The following is a 13,679-nucleotide window of genomic DNA, read 5'->3' on the forward strand; positions in this document are numbered from 1 at the left end:
TGCCAAAACACTCAGTGCGTCTTGATTTAAAGCCACTATATGAAGAAACTTAAAGTGATAAACATGTTTTTCAAACATCACGAAGTTTCAAATTCTCCGCATTGTGGTTTTAAATCTGCACAAATCCTTATTTTCATATATTAAGAATTGATAAAATGACGATGCATAATGTGAAACATGTCATTTTAAGTAAAAAATCCACAGATAATATGATTATGATAATAATAATAAATGCTAAATGCTAAATATAATAATATAATTTTTTAGCTTATTGTTTTGGTTCTGAACCTGCAAATGGCAAACAAATCAAGCCTGTTTTACATTTTAAAAAGCCCAGGTAGACGTATTATACTGTAAACGCCCAGCACAAAAGTAAAAAGAGATACAAAGACCAACATATCATCAAAGAGACAATTATTTTTTCCTCAGGTGTTGGTGAAAACTAAAACAGATGAAAAAAAATTAGTATAGGACTTGCTTTTTTTTGTTGCTGAAACAAGCGACTTAACAAGACATGATCCAAAAAATAGCAAAAAGAAAAATTACCTGAAAGTATGAAAAAAATTAAAAGACAAATTAAAAAATGAAATAAAAAAGGCTGAAAATGAACAAAAAAAGAAAGAAGAAAGAATTTATTTTATATAATTGTTCTATTTTTTTAAGTTTTCTGGTCAGTTTTCCTCATGTTTTTTTTTTCCTGTAATTTTATCGTCTCATTTTACAAATTTCTTGCAATTTGTGGGACATTTCTTGTCAACTTTGTCATTGCCTTTTCTTCCCATGTTATCAAAATAAATCAGACCAATATTCTTAGGTTTCAAAAAATCAAATAGCTCGTGAAAGGCGTCTATACACAGCACAAGAAAACTGATGTCAATCCAGGTTTCAAAGGATTAAAATAAATGCTAATGTTGCTCTTTATCTGCTGGATGTCTGCAGGTGTTTGCATGGTCACTATCAAAACTTGTTGATAATATCTCAGTGTTTTGTTCTCAGCTTACGCTGCCGCCCCCAAGTGGCCCAAAACCCCCCAAAGCAATTAATTCAGGTTAAAAGCTACACTGACAGACTTTTTTTTCACATTAACAATGAATCAAATGATGGTGTGTAATATAAAATGTATGGCTTGTAGTATCAAACCAACACAGAATTATCTGTGTTGGGTTTTAGCCTCCTTCAGCTCATATTTTGCTGCAGAAATGAGCCCTAAAACGCCAAAAAATGAGTTATAACGCCTAACAGCAAATTAACATTGAAGTCATACGGCCGTGGTGGAGTTCCTTTATAGTCTAACTTTGGCTTAAAAAAAAAAAACAACTTCCGGTGATCACTAGGGCTTGGTAATATGGAATCAAGTTTTACCTAAAATCAACATCACCACTAATTGACCATTTCACTTTCATTGCAATATAAGAACGATTATTTTGCTTAGTGTAATAAACATCTGGCTTCTTGACTAGGTCACTCTTTTAAATTTTAAATCTTAATGAGTTACTTTTACCTGGTTAAATATTTCAATCGAGGAAAAGTTCTATTAATTATAAAGTTATTATCTTTATATTATATATTAGTTATTAGATTATAAAGTTTTATCGCCCAGCCCTAATTTACGCTTGTCCCAGAGGTCGCCGACGTGTGCACTGCTACGTCCTGCGAAAGCATGCCTATTTGGGTGAAACACCATTTTTTTTAAAGAGTCCTGTGACTCAACGTGACGTTGACAGACCCAGTGGAATTTAGCCGTAGCACGGTAGCTAAAATAATTTCATAAATGATATAATTATAATATATGATAAAATGATGCATTTTATGTTTGCTCTGCTGCCCCCAAGTGGCCAAAAAACTAATGCACCATTAAGGAAGTGTCACATGTAAAAACTGCACTCTGAAGCCACATGCACACTGACAATAACAGCACACTGAAACAGCTACCCACAGTTTGTATGTTACATTGATTAGGATGCTTTGTTTCACTCATCCTTTTTGATTTCCCTCGTTGAATTGAATTGAATTTCACAAAGTGGGTTTCCATTAACACTGAAATTGTGAATATAAATTACGCCTAATGGAAACAGGTCAGTTTAGAAAAAAACTGCAAGCGATTCAAAAAATCCATATTTCACGTAACTGCAGTGGAAACACTTATTTGGCTTTGCTCGGTCACGTGATGCTATGACTGTGGCTCCCTCATGATGCGTGTCCGCTCACACGTATAAGCGGCTCGTCTTTTCATTATCACTCTAACATGCCTATGTCTTCTTTGATCGTAAATAATGACGGCTTGTGCAGCAGCTGCAATAGAAATAAAGCTGCCAATGTTTTGAACATCCATCGCCATGCTTCTTGGAAAGTTAGAAGAAGTCGCAGAGCATCACTCAGTGGAAACGCAGTCATCTCGCAATTTTATCGACATTTCGAAGCTTTAAGTTTGGCGCAAATCAGTTAATGGAAACCGGACTACAGACACTACATCACACTACAAAACTTTTCACATTAAAACATGGATGAACTCCTCTCCTCTGTGAATTTCACGCGGTCGTTTTGAACTGTTCGGTCTGCATCGAGTGTCTCCTCAGCAGCATCCTCCTGGTGAGCTCTTTGGGGTGTCCAGGAGGAGCGGAGGGATGGAAACTTTTCAGGCCGGACTCTTTGTCACAGAAACCAGCGCTGGAGCTAAGGTTGTAAACATTAAGGATGGGCGTGTTGTTGATAGCCAGAGGTGGCAGAGATCTTGGCTTTGCTTGGGAGTTGTGGTCCAACAAGTTCGCCCCGGAGCCTCTGCGTTCGAACCCGGACAGCACTCTCCTGCTCGGGCCGGTCGATAACGACTCCCTGGATCCCAGTGTGCTGGAGCAACGTAGAGGAGCCAACCTCTTGCCTTCTGTTAGGTCTCTTGCTCTCTGCTGCGACTCCTCGGGCAGATTGTGGACGTCTCTGGCCAGCTGGGGGTCGGAGCTGTAGATGTCCGCCCCAAGCTTGCGCCTCTGGATTATGCTGTGAAGGCTCGACGAGGAGGCCATGCTGTGAAGGGGAGTGCCGAGGTTTTTGTCACCAGAGAAGGAGGAAGAGGAGGGGAGTGAATCCGTGGCGAGGTTTGCAGAATGGAGGTTGGGGTGTGAGTGGGATGATAGGAGACCTGGCAGAGATATCTTTTGTCCCAAGTCGCTGGCATTTTGTCCTTCTGCTCCTTTGTCTAATCTCCCTTCATACCATTTGAAACTGTCAATTGTTAAATTTTTGCCATCTAGTTTGGGAATTCTCAAAGATACGTCCTCAGTTTGGTTGAGATCTTCGCTGTTATCTGAAGACAAGGTCGCAAGAGGTTGCCGGCACTCCAGAGACGCCGGGATCTTCAGCCAGGGCTCTGAGTTCAACCTCAGGAGCGGCTGCTGCAGGCCGTTTGGCGCCGCTTGGCCAAGCCTTTGAAAGCGTGACGGAGAACATGGATGGGAGCTTGCGCCGCAGGAGTGGGCGTCTTTAAATGAGAAGACGGTCTTTGGGGGACACAAGGACGAGGAGGTGCACTGAGGGGAGGTGATGAGCTGGATTTCAGAGGGAGATGCAGGAGCTGCGGATTTCTCCCTCTGATCAAGAGGATCGAGAGGAGGCATGCTGACGTACTGCTTGGCTTGCAGTTTCCCACACGGGAATTGGTCGGTGGCGATGATGATCACCTCCTTCCCTTTGGCTTTGCAAGTGTCCAACATCAGCTTCAGAACCTTCCAGTCTCCAGCCATGACCGCGTGGACCAGCGCCGACGTCCCGGACTGATCCTCCAGGCTGACGTCGGCTCCGCTGGCCAGGAGCAGGGACACCACCTCGGGGCCGGCGTGCTCCTGGCAGGCGTGCATCAGCGCAGAGAGACCCCCTTTGTCCTGGATGTTTGGGTCAGCTCCTTTTTCCAAAAGAAACTGCACCAGCTTGACGCGGCTGGCGCTCTGGGCGTCGATGTGCTGGGTCCTGCAGGCGACCATCAGGGGCGTCTGGCCCTGGCTGTCGCTCTCGTTGATGTAGGCGCCTCCCTCCAGGAGCAGCCGTGTGAGTCGCAGGCGGCGGAGGAAGACGGCTCTTAGCAAAGGGTTACCTGAATCCATCGCTACCCCGGGAAGACTGCCTTCTCCCTCCATTTGTCTTGATCCCAGCTGGTGATTTTTTAGTAGAGTTTCTGTAGAAAAAAACAAAAACAATTTTAACCCTTTGAAACCTGTATGACCTTTTCTTTTCTACTAATTTTTTACTATTTTTGGATTATTTATTATTATATTATTATTATATATTTATTATATTTTTTCTGCTCAATGCCGTCTTCCCATATTTAAAAAAAAATCCTACCAAAACACATTACACACCAGCAATCCCCCAGATTTTTTTGTTATTATTTAATTTTGTTTTCATCCTTTTATTCTGGTCACTTTCTCTCATGATCCTTTTAACATGTATGACACCAGTAGTTTTGGGGAAGCAGAACATATGGCGCTCTTGTGTTTTCTTGCATGTAGGATCCATTCAGCAGCTTCTTTTCATGCACTCGTCCTCCGCAGCACCAGCAGAGGCAGCCACTTTCTATCAGCCTTTGTGCTGTTTGTCCTTGCTTCTCTCTATTAGACCAAATAAGGTGGCAGTTACCAATGTCTCAGACAGAAACGTTTTCCCGAGTGAGTCACAGAGCACGAAAATGAAACACTGCGGATTTACATCTAAAGGAGAGAAATGATTTTTTTATTTTTCAAATGAGCAGCAGTCACTTTGTGTGTGTTTATGTCGACTGCGCCAAACGTAATGGAGCTGTAATGATGATGAATGACTCCATAGACTGTATGATAATATATGATAATATATATACAGCCTATGAATGACACACTGAACAGCAACAAGCATCATAGGGAGAGTTAAAATGATCTTTGTCTCAATTTAAAGCTGAAAAAAAAATCTATGGGAGGCTTTTTAAATTATTAGTCTCATGGAGGGGAATAAAATTGCAGCTCGGCAAAATAAAAAATATACAATAATAATAATAATAATAATAATCAGTGTCAAGTTGATGCAAATGTCAAACATAAAATTACACAAAAAGACAGGTGAGCCATATGTTAGTAATTAACCCTTTGAAAACTGGATCTACATTAGTTCTCTTGTGGTTCAGCCACCGCAGACAAGCTATTTAACCCTTTGAAACCAAAGCACATTGGTTTGACATCTTTTGAAAACATGGGGGATAAAAGGCAGTGAGTAACTTTGAAAATGTCCAGAAAACTAAATTTTTAATTATTTTAATCATATATTTAAAAGTATATTATAGAAAAAATATGTCAACATGTTTTTTAAAAAATTTTTTAGCTCTTTTGCAGGTGATTTTTCCGATGGTGTCTTTTGGCCATTGTAGATTTAGAAAAAAAAAAGCAGAGCAATATTCTGAGAAAAAAGTTACAAATTTCAAAGAAAAAAAGGATATTTTTGAGTTTATAAAGTCTCAGTGACCATTTTCTTGTTTGTTTTTGCTTTTATTTTTTTGCTTATTTTCAGAGACTTTTCTTGTGATTTTTTTTTCTATCTCAGCAAATTGGTTCAATTTCTTTTAAATCACGGGGAATGAGACAATTATCATCTTTGTAAGAAATGTTCCACAAATTGCAAGAAATGTGTAGATTTGGAGGGAAAATAAGTCTAAAGCTAAAAGAAAAGAGCAACGGAAAAACATTTTTATAATCATCATTACATATTTTAAATCATGTTAAATAATTATTAAAAAGTCTAAGCACTTTTTCAGGTTTATTCCTTGTTTGTTTTTGTTATTGTTTAATTTTTTGTACTTTTCAGGTAATTTACTTGTAAGTTTTTACTAATTTCATGATAGTTTTTGGTTAATTTCTTGATAAGTTTCTCATTGTCTCCTCATGTTTAAAGAAATAAAGCCAATTAGCTCAGTTTTCAAAGGGTCTATGCATATTTGATGCCACTACTTTTGTACTTAAATTCAAACAAAATTATGAATGCGGGACTTTATCAGAGTATTTCTACTCTGTGTTTTTGCTTTTTTACTTTTACTTCTTTAAAAGACTGTCCACTGTCCATCTTCACTTCTTGACTGCATCAGAGCTCTGGTGCAGTGACTTGAATAAAAAGCAGGCGACACGTTTTTCTGTCTTCTTCGTCCTGCTGCCGCTGCCGTCAGCAGTGACATCATCACTGAAAACAAACGCAGCTCTTTCGGCTGGCAGCCGCACACGTCCAGGACAAAACACCACCTGCACGCGCCCTGTTTGACAGATGAGGCGGAGGTGGTGTGCGTTTAATCACAATGTTCCTTTTTCTGGATCAACGCTTTCGTCTTTTCCATCATTGTTGCACAAATCAATCATTGAGTCATTAAAACATTTTGTTACAGAACTCTACAGGTCTCTTATTGTTCCCTGAACTCCCACTGTACTTTGTGCAAATTTAAGGAACTTTATGTAACTTCATACTCTATTTCAGAGGTAAATATTGCACTTTTTTTTAAAGATTAATTTTTGGGCTTTTATTGCCTTTGACAGGATAGTGTGAGGGTGAAAGGGGAAGAGAGAGAGAGGGGGAGACATGCAGCAAAGGGCCGAGGCCAGATTCGAACCCGCGGCCGCTGTGGCGAAGACACAGCCTCTGTGCATGGGGTGCCACACTATCCACTGAGGCACCAGGTGCCCCAATATTGCACTTTTAACCCTTTAAAACCTGGGCTAGTTGGTTTGATTTCCTTCTAAAAAATGGACAAAAGGCAATGAGCAGCTTCAGATGAAATGACCCAGAAATAAGCAAGAATTTAGTAAAAAGCACAAGAAAATTGCCTGAAATACCCAAAGCAAAAATACAAACAAAACAAAGGGGAAAGTTAATAAACAAAGCAAAAACAAACATAAAAGCAAAACAACAAAAAGGCCAGGAAATTGCCTAAAAAAGTACTTAAAAAGTTATAATCATTCTGGAAAATAATTTCAAATATTTAATTGTGATAATTTTAAATATACCTCTCTTGGCATTTTACTCAAGCTTATAAAATTAAAATAAAAAAAACACAATTTTCTAAATTTAAACAAATTTACTGCATGTTTCTGAAAGAAATCAAACCAATATTTTTGGGGTTCACAGCTGTGAAAACTAAAATCATAGAAATGTTCTAAAATACTAGAAGTGTCTGAAAATTATGGAAAGGTCAAAAATCCTAGTATTGTGCTTAAGCCCTAGAAATGTCCTAAAATTCTAGAAATGTCCTAAAATCAAAAAAAGTCCTAAAATTCAAGAAAGATCCTAAAATCCTAGAAATGTCTTGAAATCCCAGAAATGTCCTAAAATCCCAGATATGTCCTGAAATCCTTAAAATGTCCTGGAAATCCTAGAAATGTTCCAAAATGCTAAATGTATCCCATATCCTAGAAATGTCTTAAAATTCTAGATACCTCCTAAAATTCTGGAAATTTACTAAAATCCTAGAAACATGTATGGGGCCACTGCGACTGGTCCCCTGGCCTCGTGTCAGAAAACACGTTGAGCATCGTTGTATGTTTGCAGCAGCGTTTTGTTTCCCTGAATGCAGATTGAGGATAGAAAACTCCACTTTACCTCAACAGGCTTTGCTCAGCACTCATCCTCTATAAGAGCCCACTAACGTCAGCATGTGTGTGTGTGTGTGTGTGCTCAAGTCTCGAAAAGACAAAATGTACATCACACATGTTAAATATTGCAAATATCCTGTTTAAAATTCAGTTAAAAGGTCACAAAAAAACCAAAATTAAGTTGAAAAATTGTTAATTTTAAAATGTTCTGGTGTGTGTGTGTGTGTGTGTGTGTGATCACTACTCACCAGCCTTCAGTCAGATTTAATCCTCTCTTGCAGACATTTACTCCTCTGTTGCAGAGCTGCGACTGACTGTGACCAGCCACAGTTAATGTGTGTGAGTGTGTGTGAGTGTGTGAGTGTGTGAGAGTGTGTGAGTGTGTGTGTGTGTGTGTGTGTGTGTGTGTGTGTGTGTGTCGGTCAGTACGAGTAGACAGGAGCTGCAGCAAGTCAAGGTTTTTCCAGCTTGTGTTTGCTCCTCAGACAAAGTGCTTGTCGTCAGGCAGGTCTAAGAAACGGTTAATCCATCCCTGCAGCAGCAGCAGCAGCAGCAGCAGCTCAGGAGAGTCACACAGAGGCAGAGCCGTGAGGTTGACAGAGATGAACGCGCTGAAGGTGAAGCACTATAGCAACCAGCGGTGCCACAGCGCGTCTGATTTGTCTTTTCATTAAAGGAGGCTCTGATTCAGCAAAGGCCTGGTAATTATGAGGCTGCTTCACAGGACTTTAACAAAAATTAGAATCATTTATTTAGTTACAGAAAGGAGAAAAAAAATGTTTGGTCCACCTTATCAATGACATCTCCATGACAACCATCAAGGAGGCCGGATGAATTATGGCATATATTGTAACTGTGCTAAAGAAACTGTTCTTTGTGTGTGTGTGCGTGTGTGCACACTTGTACATGGTACATAGTGAGGACCAAACATATTTTTGTAGCAGACTGAGGACATTTTTGGAAAGTGGGGTCATTTTGGCTGGTCCTCACTTCTTCAAAGGACTGTTGGGGTTAACATTTTGGTTTTAGGGTTCAGGTTGCAATTAGGGTTTGGGTTAGGAATTTAGCTGTGATGGTAAAGGTAAGGGCCTAAGGAATGTATTATTTAAATGAGGGTCTTCACAAAGATATAAGTACAAGGATATGTGTGTGTGTGTGTGTGTGTGTGTGCACATATTTTGCAGGCATTTAATTATCATAACATCAGAAATAATGTGAGAATGAGTCTTTGGTGGATTGATTTACTGATTGTAAATGCAACTTGAAACATAATGAGAAATAAGAAGAGAGGAAACATACCAAACATTAGATGCTGTAAATGTGCATAAATCATGTATAAATATACAGAATATAAAACTCTGCTTTCTCAGTAATTCTGCAGGAGGAGGTGCTAAACTGTGCTGGCACTGTGGTACACGATTTTTTTCTGTGCTGCATGATAAAAAAAAACAAAAGCTCTGTTCTTTGTGTCCTTCTGCCCAGACTATTACTAACCCAGCTGTTAATTGTCCAGACTTGTAGCCATAGAAACACTGACTTCACAGCGCAGTTCATAAATGCACCACAAGATGTCCCCATCTGACAGTGTTTTTACATCACACACATTATGCCCTTCAGTTTTACCTCAGTGCAACTTACATTTATTTGGTGCAAGCAAAACTAAAACAGCCCCAAATTATTCTCACTTTGAGCTCTTATTGTCACTAGATCAGGGAGACTCGGGTTGCTTTATTTTTGGAGCCCACTTTTGTAAAATGACATGAGGCCAGGGGCCAGTCACAGCAGCCCTAGCATGTTTTTAGGATTTTAGGACAATTCTATGATTTTCAGATTTTGGGACTTTTCTAGGATATTACAGCTTTTCTAGGATTTTAGGACATTTCTGGGATGTTAGGGTATTTGTATGCTCTTAGGATTTGTTTCAGATTTTAGGGCATTTCTAGGATTTTATGCCTTTTTTTTTTTTTTTTTTTAGGTTTTTTACGTTTCTATGATTTTAAGACATTTGGGACATTTATAGGATTTTAGGACATTTCTGGGATTTTAGGAGATTTCTAAGATTTTTAGGACATTTCTCTGGTTGTTGGCCCTGTATGGGATTTTTACATGTTTCCAGGAATTTAGGATGTCGAAAACATGGGCAGAAGAGAAAAACAAGATTCTGAAAATAGAAAAAAAGAAGGAAAACCAGACAAAAACAAAAACACCCAAACAAGAAAACAGCATCAAAACTGCTTAAAATGAAAAAAAAGTATTAATGTATCTTATTATATTTTTGTAATGTATTAAAAATACAAAGTAATATAATTACAAATATTTTTTTCATATTTTCTTTTTGCCAATCCTTGCCTGTGTTTTAATTTTTTTTTTTTTTTGTGATTTTCTTGTCACATTTTAATGATTTTGTGCAATTTGTGGGGCACATTTTTGTCAAGTTGGTCATTGCCTATTTTTGGGGAAAAAAATCAAACCAGTTTGCTCTGGTTTCAAGCACAAAAACAAAAAAACATCCTCACAATCCTGCGCTACCCGTGTTTGGAAAGGTTAATCTGGGTGATGGTCTCAAGGTCAGTATGTTGTTTTTTCTCATCATTCTTTGTCATTTTGTTTCATATTCAAGGCCTCTCAGAAGAATTTGCTTCTTTTTGTTGCATTGCTGAATCAGTAGCAGCTGCAGTTAACAATGTGAATGTTTGATGGTTATTTCAGGAAAGGTTCCTGAATGTACAACAGCAAAACAAGCAGCCATTACCTGCCGCACACCTCCTCTGCTCTGTTCTGATGGAAATCAGCACGGCGAACAAGTACTCTCAGCTGGAAACAGGAGACACCCACGGGACTGTATGTTTAGCCATCATGACTAACCAGGCACCTGCTTGATTGCCCTCTTAGGGAGAGAACACACTCTTTATTTGGAGATTTTTTTTTTTTTATAGATGAACCAACCTGCAGAGCTCTGAATCTGCAGCCCCCAAAAAAGGGAATTTTAGGATATTTCTTGGAATTTAGGATTTCTCTCAGATTTTAGATATTTCTAGGATTTTAACATTTCTCGGATTGTGGGATTTTTCTTAGGACGTTTTTGTAGGTTTTTGGGATGATTCTAGGATTTTAGGACATTTCTAGGATTTTAGGACATGACCTGGATTTTAGGATATAGGGACATTCTTTATTTATTTATTTTTTTTTAGATTTTCTCAGATTTTATGACATTTTGGATTTTAGGAAGAATCTAGGCTTTTGTAACATTTTTAGAATTTTATGACAATTCTAGGATTTTAGTATTTCTTTGATTTTTGGATGTTTTAGAATGTGGAGTGATTCTAGGATTTTAGACGTTTCTTTGATTTTATAACATTTATAGAATTTTAGGACAATTATAGGATTTTTAGGATGTTTCTATAGGATATTTAGGATAGTTTTCGGATTTTCGGACATTTCCCGAATTTTAGGAACCTTTGTAGGATTTCATGACATTTAGGATGTTTCTCAGATTTAAGGACATTTCTAGGTAAAAAGAAATTCCAGGATTTTAGGACATTTTTTGGATTTAAAGGACATTTGTAGGGTTTTACAGTATCTCTGTTTCATCCGCAGGCCTCTTTATTATTGCAGTTCTCCATCCGTCCACCTGATGTCCTCGAACATTTCCTCCTCTCTGTGTCACCTGACCGTCCCGCCCGTCAGCACACCTGTTCCCACTCTCCTCGTCAGCGCTGCAGGTATTCACTCAGCCCTTTCTTCTCCCTCCTGCTCAGTCTGTCAAAGTTGTGTTGTTGCTTTCTCTCCTATTACTTTTTGTTTCTTTCTGATTTCTGTTTTTCTGTAATTCTGTTTCTCTGGAACCTGAGTTCCTCGTCTGCTGCCTGATTTCCCCTCTGTGACAAACACAGGCTCACACTCGTATCGCGCTGCACACAAAATGCACTTCTCAAAATCAAGCTTTAAAAAATCTGATACGATTTTGATATGATTTTCTACTTTCATTTAGTTTAGTTTGTAATAAACACAGTCCTAATCATAAATATCAAATATCCATTCATTTTCATAATGCCAGTTTTTTTTGGTCATGATGCCACTATTTTTTTAGATGAAAAAAAAAACATAAAAAAATGAAAGTATTCTTTTATTTTTTATCAGGGAGGTCATACATAGTCAAAATCAACTGTTGTTGGTATACTTCATGCAAAGTGGATTTTATTTATTTATTTATTTTTGGATGATGACAGTCTGGGATCTGTCAGTGATCAGCAGCTACATTGACTGTGACAGGTCACCTAGTGGAAATAGCATGTATTTCCTCCATATGCCAAATATGGTCAAAATGACCTCATCAGGTGGAAAATAGTCAAAATGACAAATTCAGAGTCAAAAGCCCAGAATGACACCCAGAAATAATACAAGTCATGTTTTTCTGCTCTGATGGCTGTGGGATCAAAAATGTCAGTTTGAATGGGTTTCAATGGAGCATTTTTTGACCTTAACAGTCTAAATGTAACTATTTAGTTTCCACAGTGTATTTTAGACTTATTGTAGGAGCTGAGCTGGAAGTTCAAATGTTAACAAAAACATGCAATGTTGCCAAAATGTATGCCATATGCATGAACACAGCCAAAATGATCATCTAAAATGCAACAAACAGTCCCTAAGGGTTAAAGGTTTGAGGAAAATAAGCTCATAAATGCAGCAGCAGCGTGTAAACAGTTTGTAACAGACAGTAAAATGTAACGTCTACATTGTGCATCATGAACACACAAACAATGCGGCTCCTGATCAGTGATGTTCGGTGGTTTGTGTGCAGCGGTCATCGTGGCAGACACACAGTAATAGTAATCCTTTCTAATCCTCTGCTGGCTATATCTACAGATGAGAGCGCTGTTATTAAAGCCCCTTATGTCCCCACCAGGACCACCCACTGACATGTCACCCACTCATCATCAAACACAACTGTTCATATTGTCACTCAACAGATTTGATCTGGTAATGATTTAAAAAAATACTGAAAAATATAAATAAATTAAACAAAATAATTTTAAGAATCTGGCCCTGCACATGTTCACTTCACATTCAACATAACGAATAATTCATTTTTCATCTTTAAAATGAATCAAATACCATTGTGTAATATAAGAGCTGTCACTCATGGGACCTTTTAGCATCTTTCAGCTCATTGTTTTGGTTTTACGACTTTTAATTTTACTATTTTTTACCCAATTAATTGATTGGGATGAAGGAGCATCCTCCCCTCCAAATGCTCTCTGAAAAGGGAAAGCATTTTTTTTTGTCTGTGTGCTGTGTTTAAATGCCTTTCCAAAACGTGGGGAAGGCAAAGAGCAATGAAAGGGGGAATAACCCAAAAATTAGAAAGACATTAGTTAATACAGGTGAAAACTACCAAAAAGAAAAAAAGTTCTTTTAAAAGGTTTTTTTAAAAAGCAAACAAGATTTAAAAAAGTGCTTAAAAACTTAAAAACATTTTAAATACATAATTATGATAATTATGAAAAATGTATTGTTCCCTAGCTTATTTTCCCAGACATTTTCCCTATTTTGTTTTTTAAAATAATTTTCTAAATTTACTTAATTCTTGCACTTTGTGGAACACTTCTTACCAAGTTGCTCATTGCTTTTTTTGAGTAAAATCATACTTAAAACTACTTTAAAATAAAATAAAATAAAATAGAATAAAATAAAATAAAATAAAATAAAATTAAATAAAATTAAATAAAATAAAATAAAATTAAATTAAATTAAATTAAATTAAATTAAATTAAATTAAATTAAATTAAATTAAATGCTTGCAGTAATCCAATAGAATCAATTAATAAAAAGTAAAAAATGTTCCCTCAAGTTACCATCCCAGCAAAGTCGGGTCTCAGATCATTAAAGGTACATTTGATTATGTAACTTTTGTACTTGTACTTAAATAAGATTTTAAATGACTTTTACTTGTAATGGAGTACTTGTGCTATTTGTATTTTTACTGAAGCTAAAGAGCTGAGTATCCTTCTTCCACCGCCGCCACTTCATAAACGGGCAGATTATCAATGTGAAAAACAGCCGAAACTGTGCAGGAGTCTGCTGCCTGGCTGG

General features: G+C 37.6%; 1 protein-coding gene across 1 annotated transcript; it reads right to left on the minus strand.

Annotated features, from left to right (window-relative positions):
• Positions 1-21: 21 nt before the first annotated feature.
• Positions 22-11,306, minus strand: ankrd34ba (ankyrin repeat domain 34Ba). The gene has a single exon (XM_088071087.1). It carries the CDS (start codon positions 4,125-4,127, stop codon positions 2,529-2,531), a length of 1,599 nt encoding a protein of 532 aa, XP_087927213.1. The 5' UTR covers positions 4,128-11,306; the 3' UTR covers positions 22-2,528.
• Positions 11,307-13,679: the final 2,373 nt, after the last annotated feature.

This window comes from Plectropomus leopardus, chromosome 20, assembly GCF_026936395.1.
Source record: "Plectropomus leopardus strain MGB_pleo_1.0 chromosome 20, ASM2693639v1, whole genome shotgun sequence".
NCBI classification, from domain to species: domain Eukaryota; kingdom Metazoa; phylum Chordata; class Actinopteri; order Perciformes; family Serranidae; genus Plectropomus; species Plectropomus leopardus.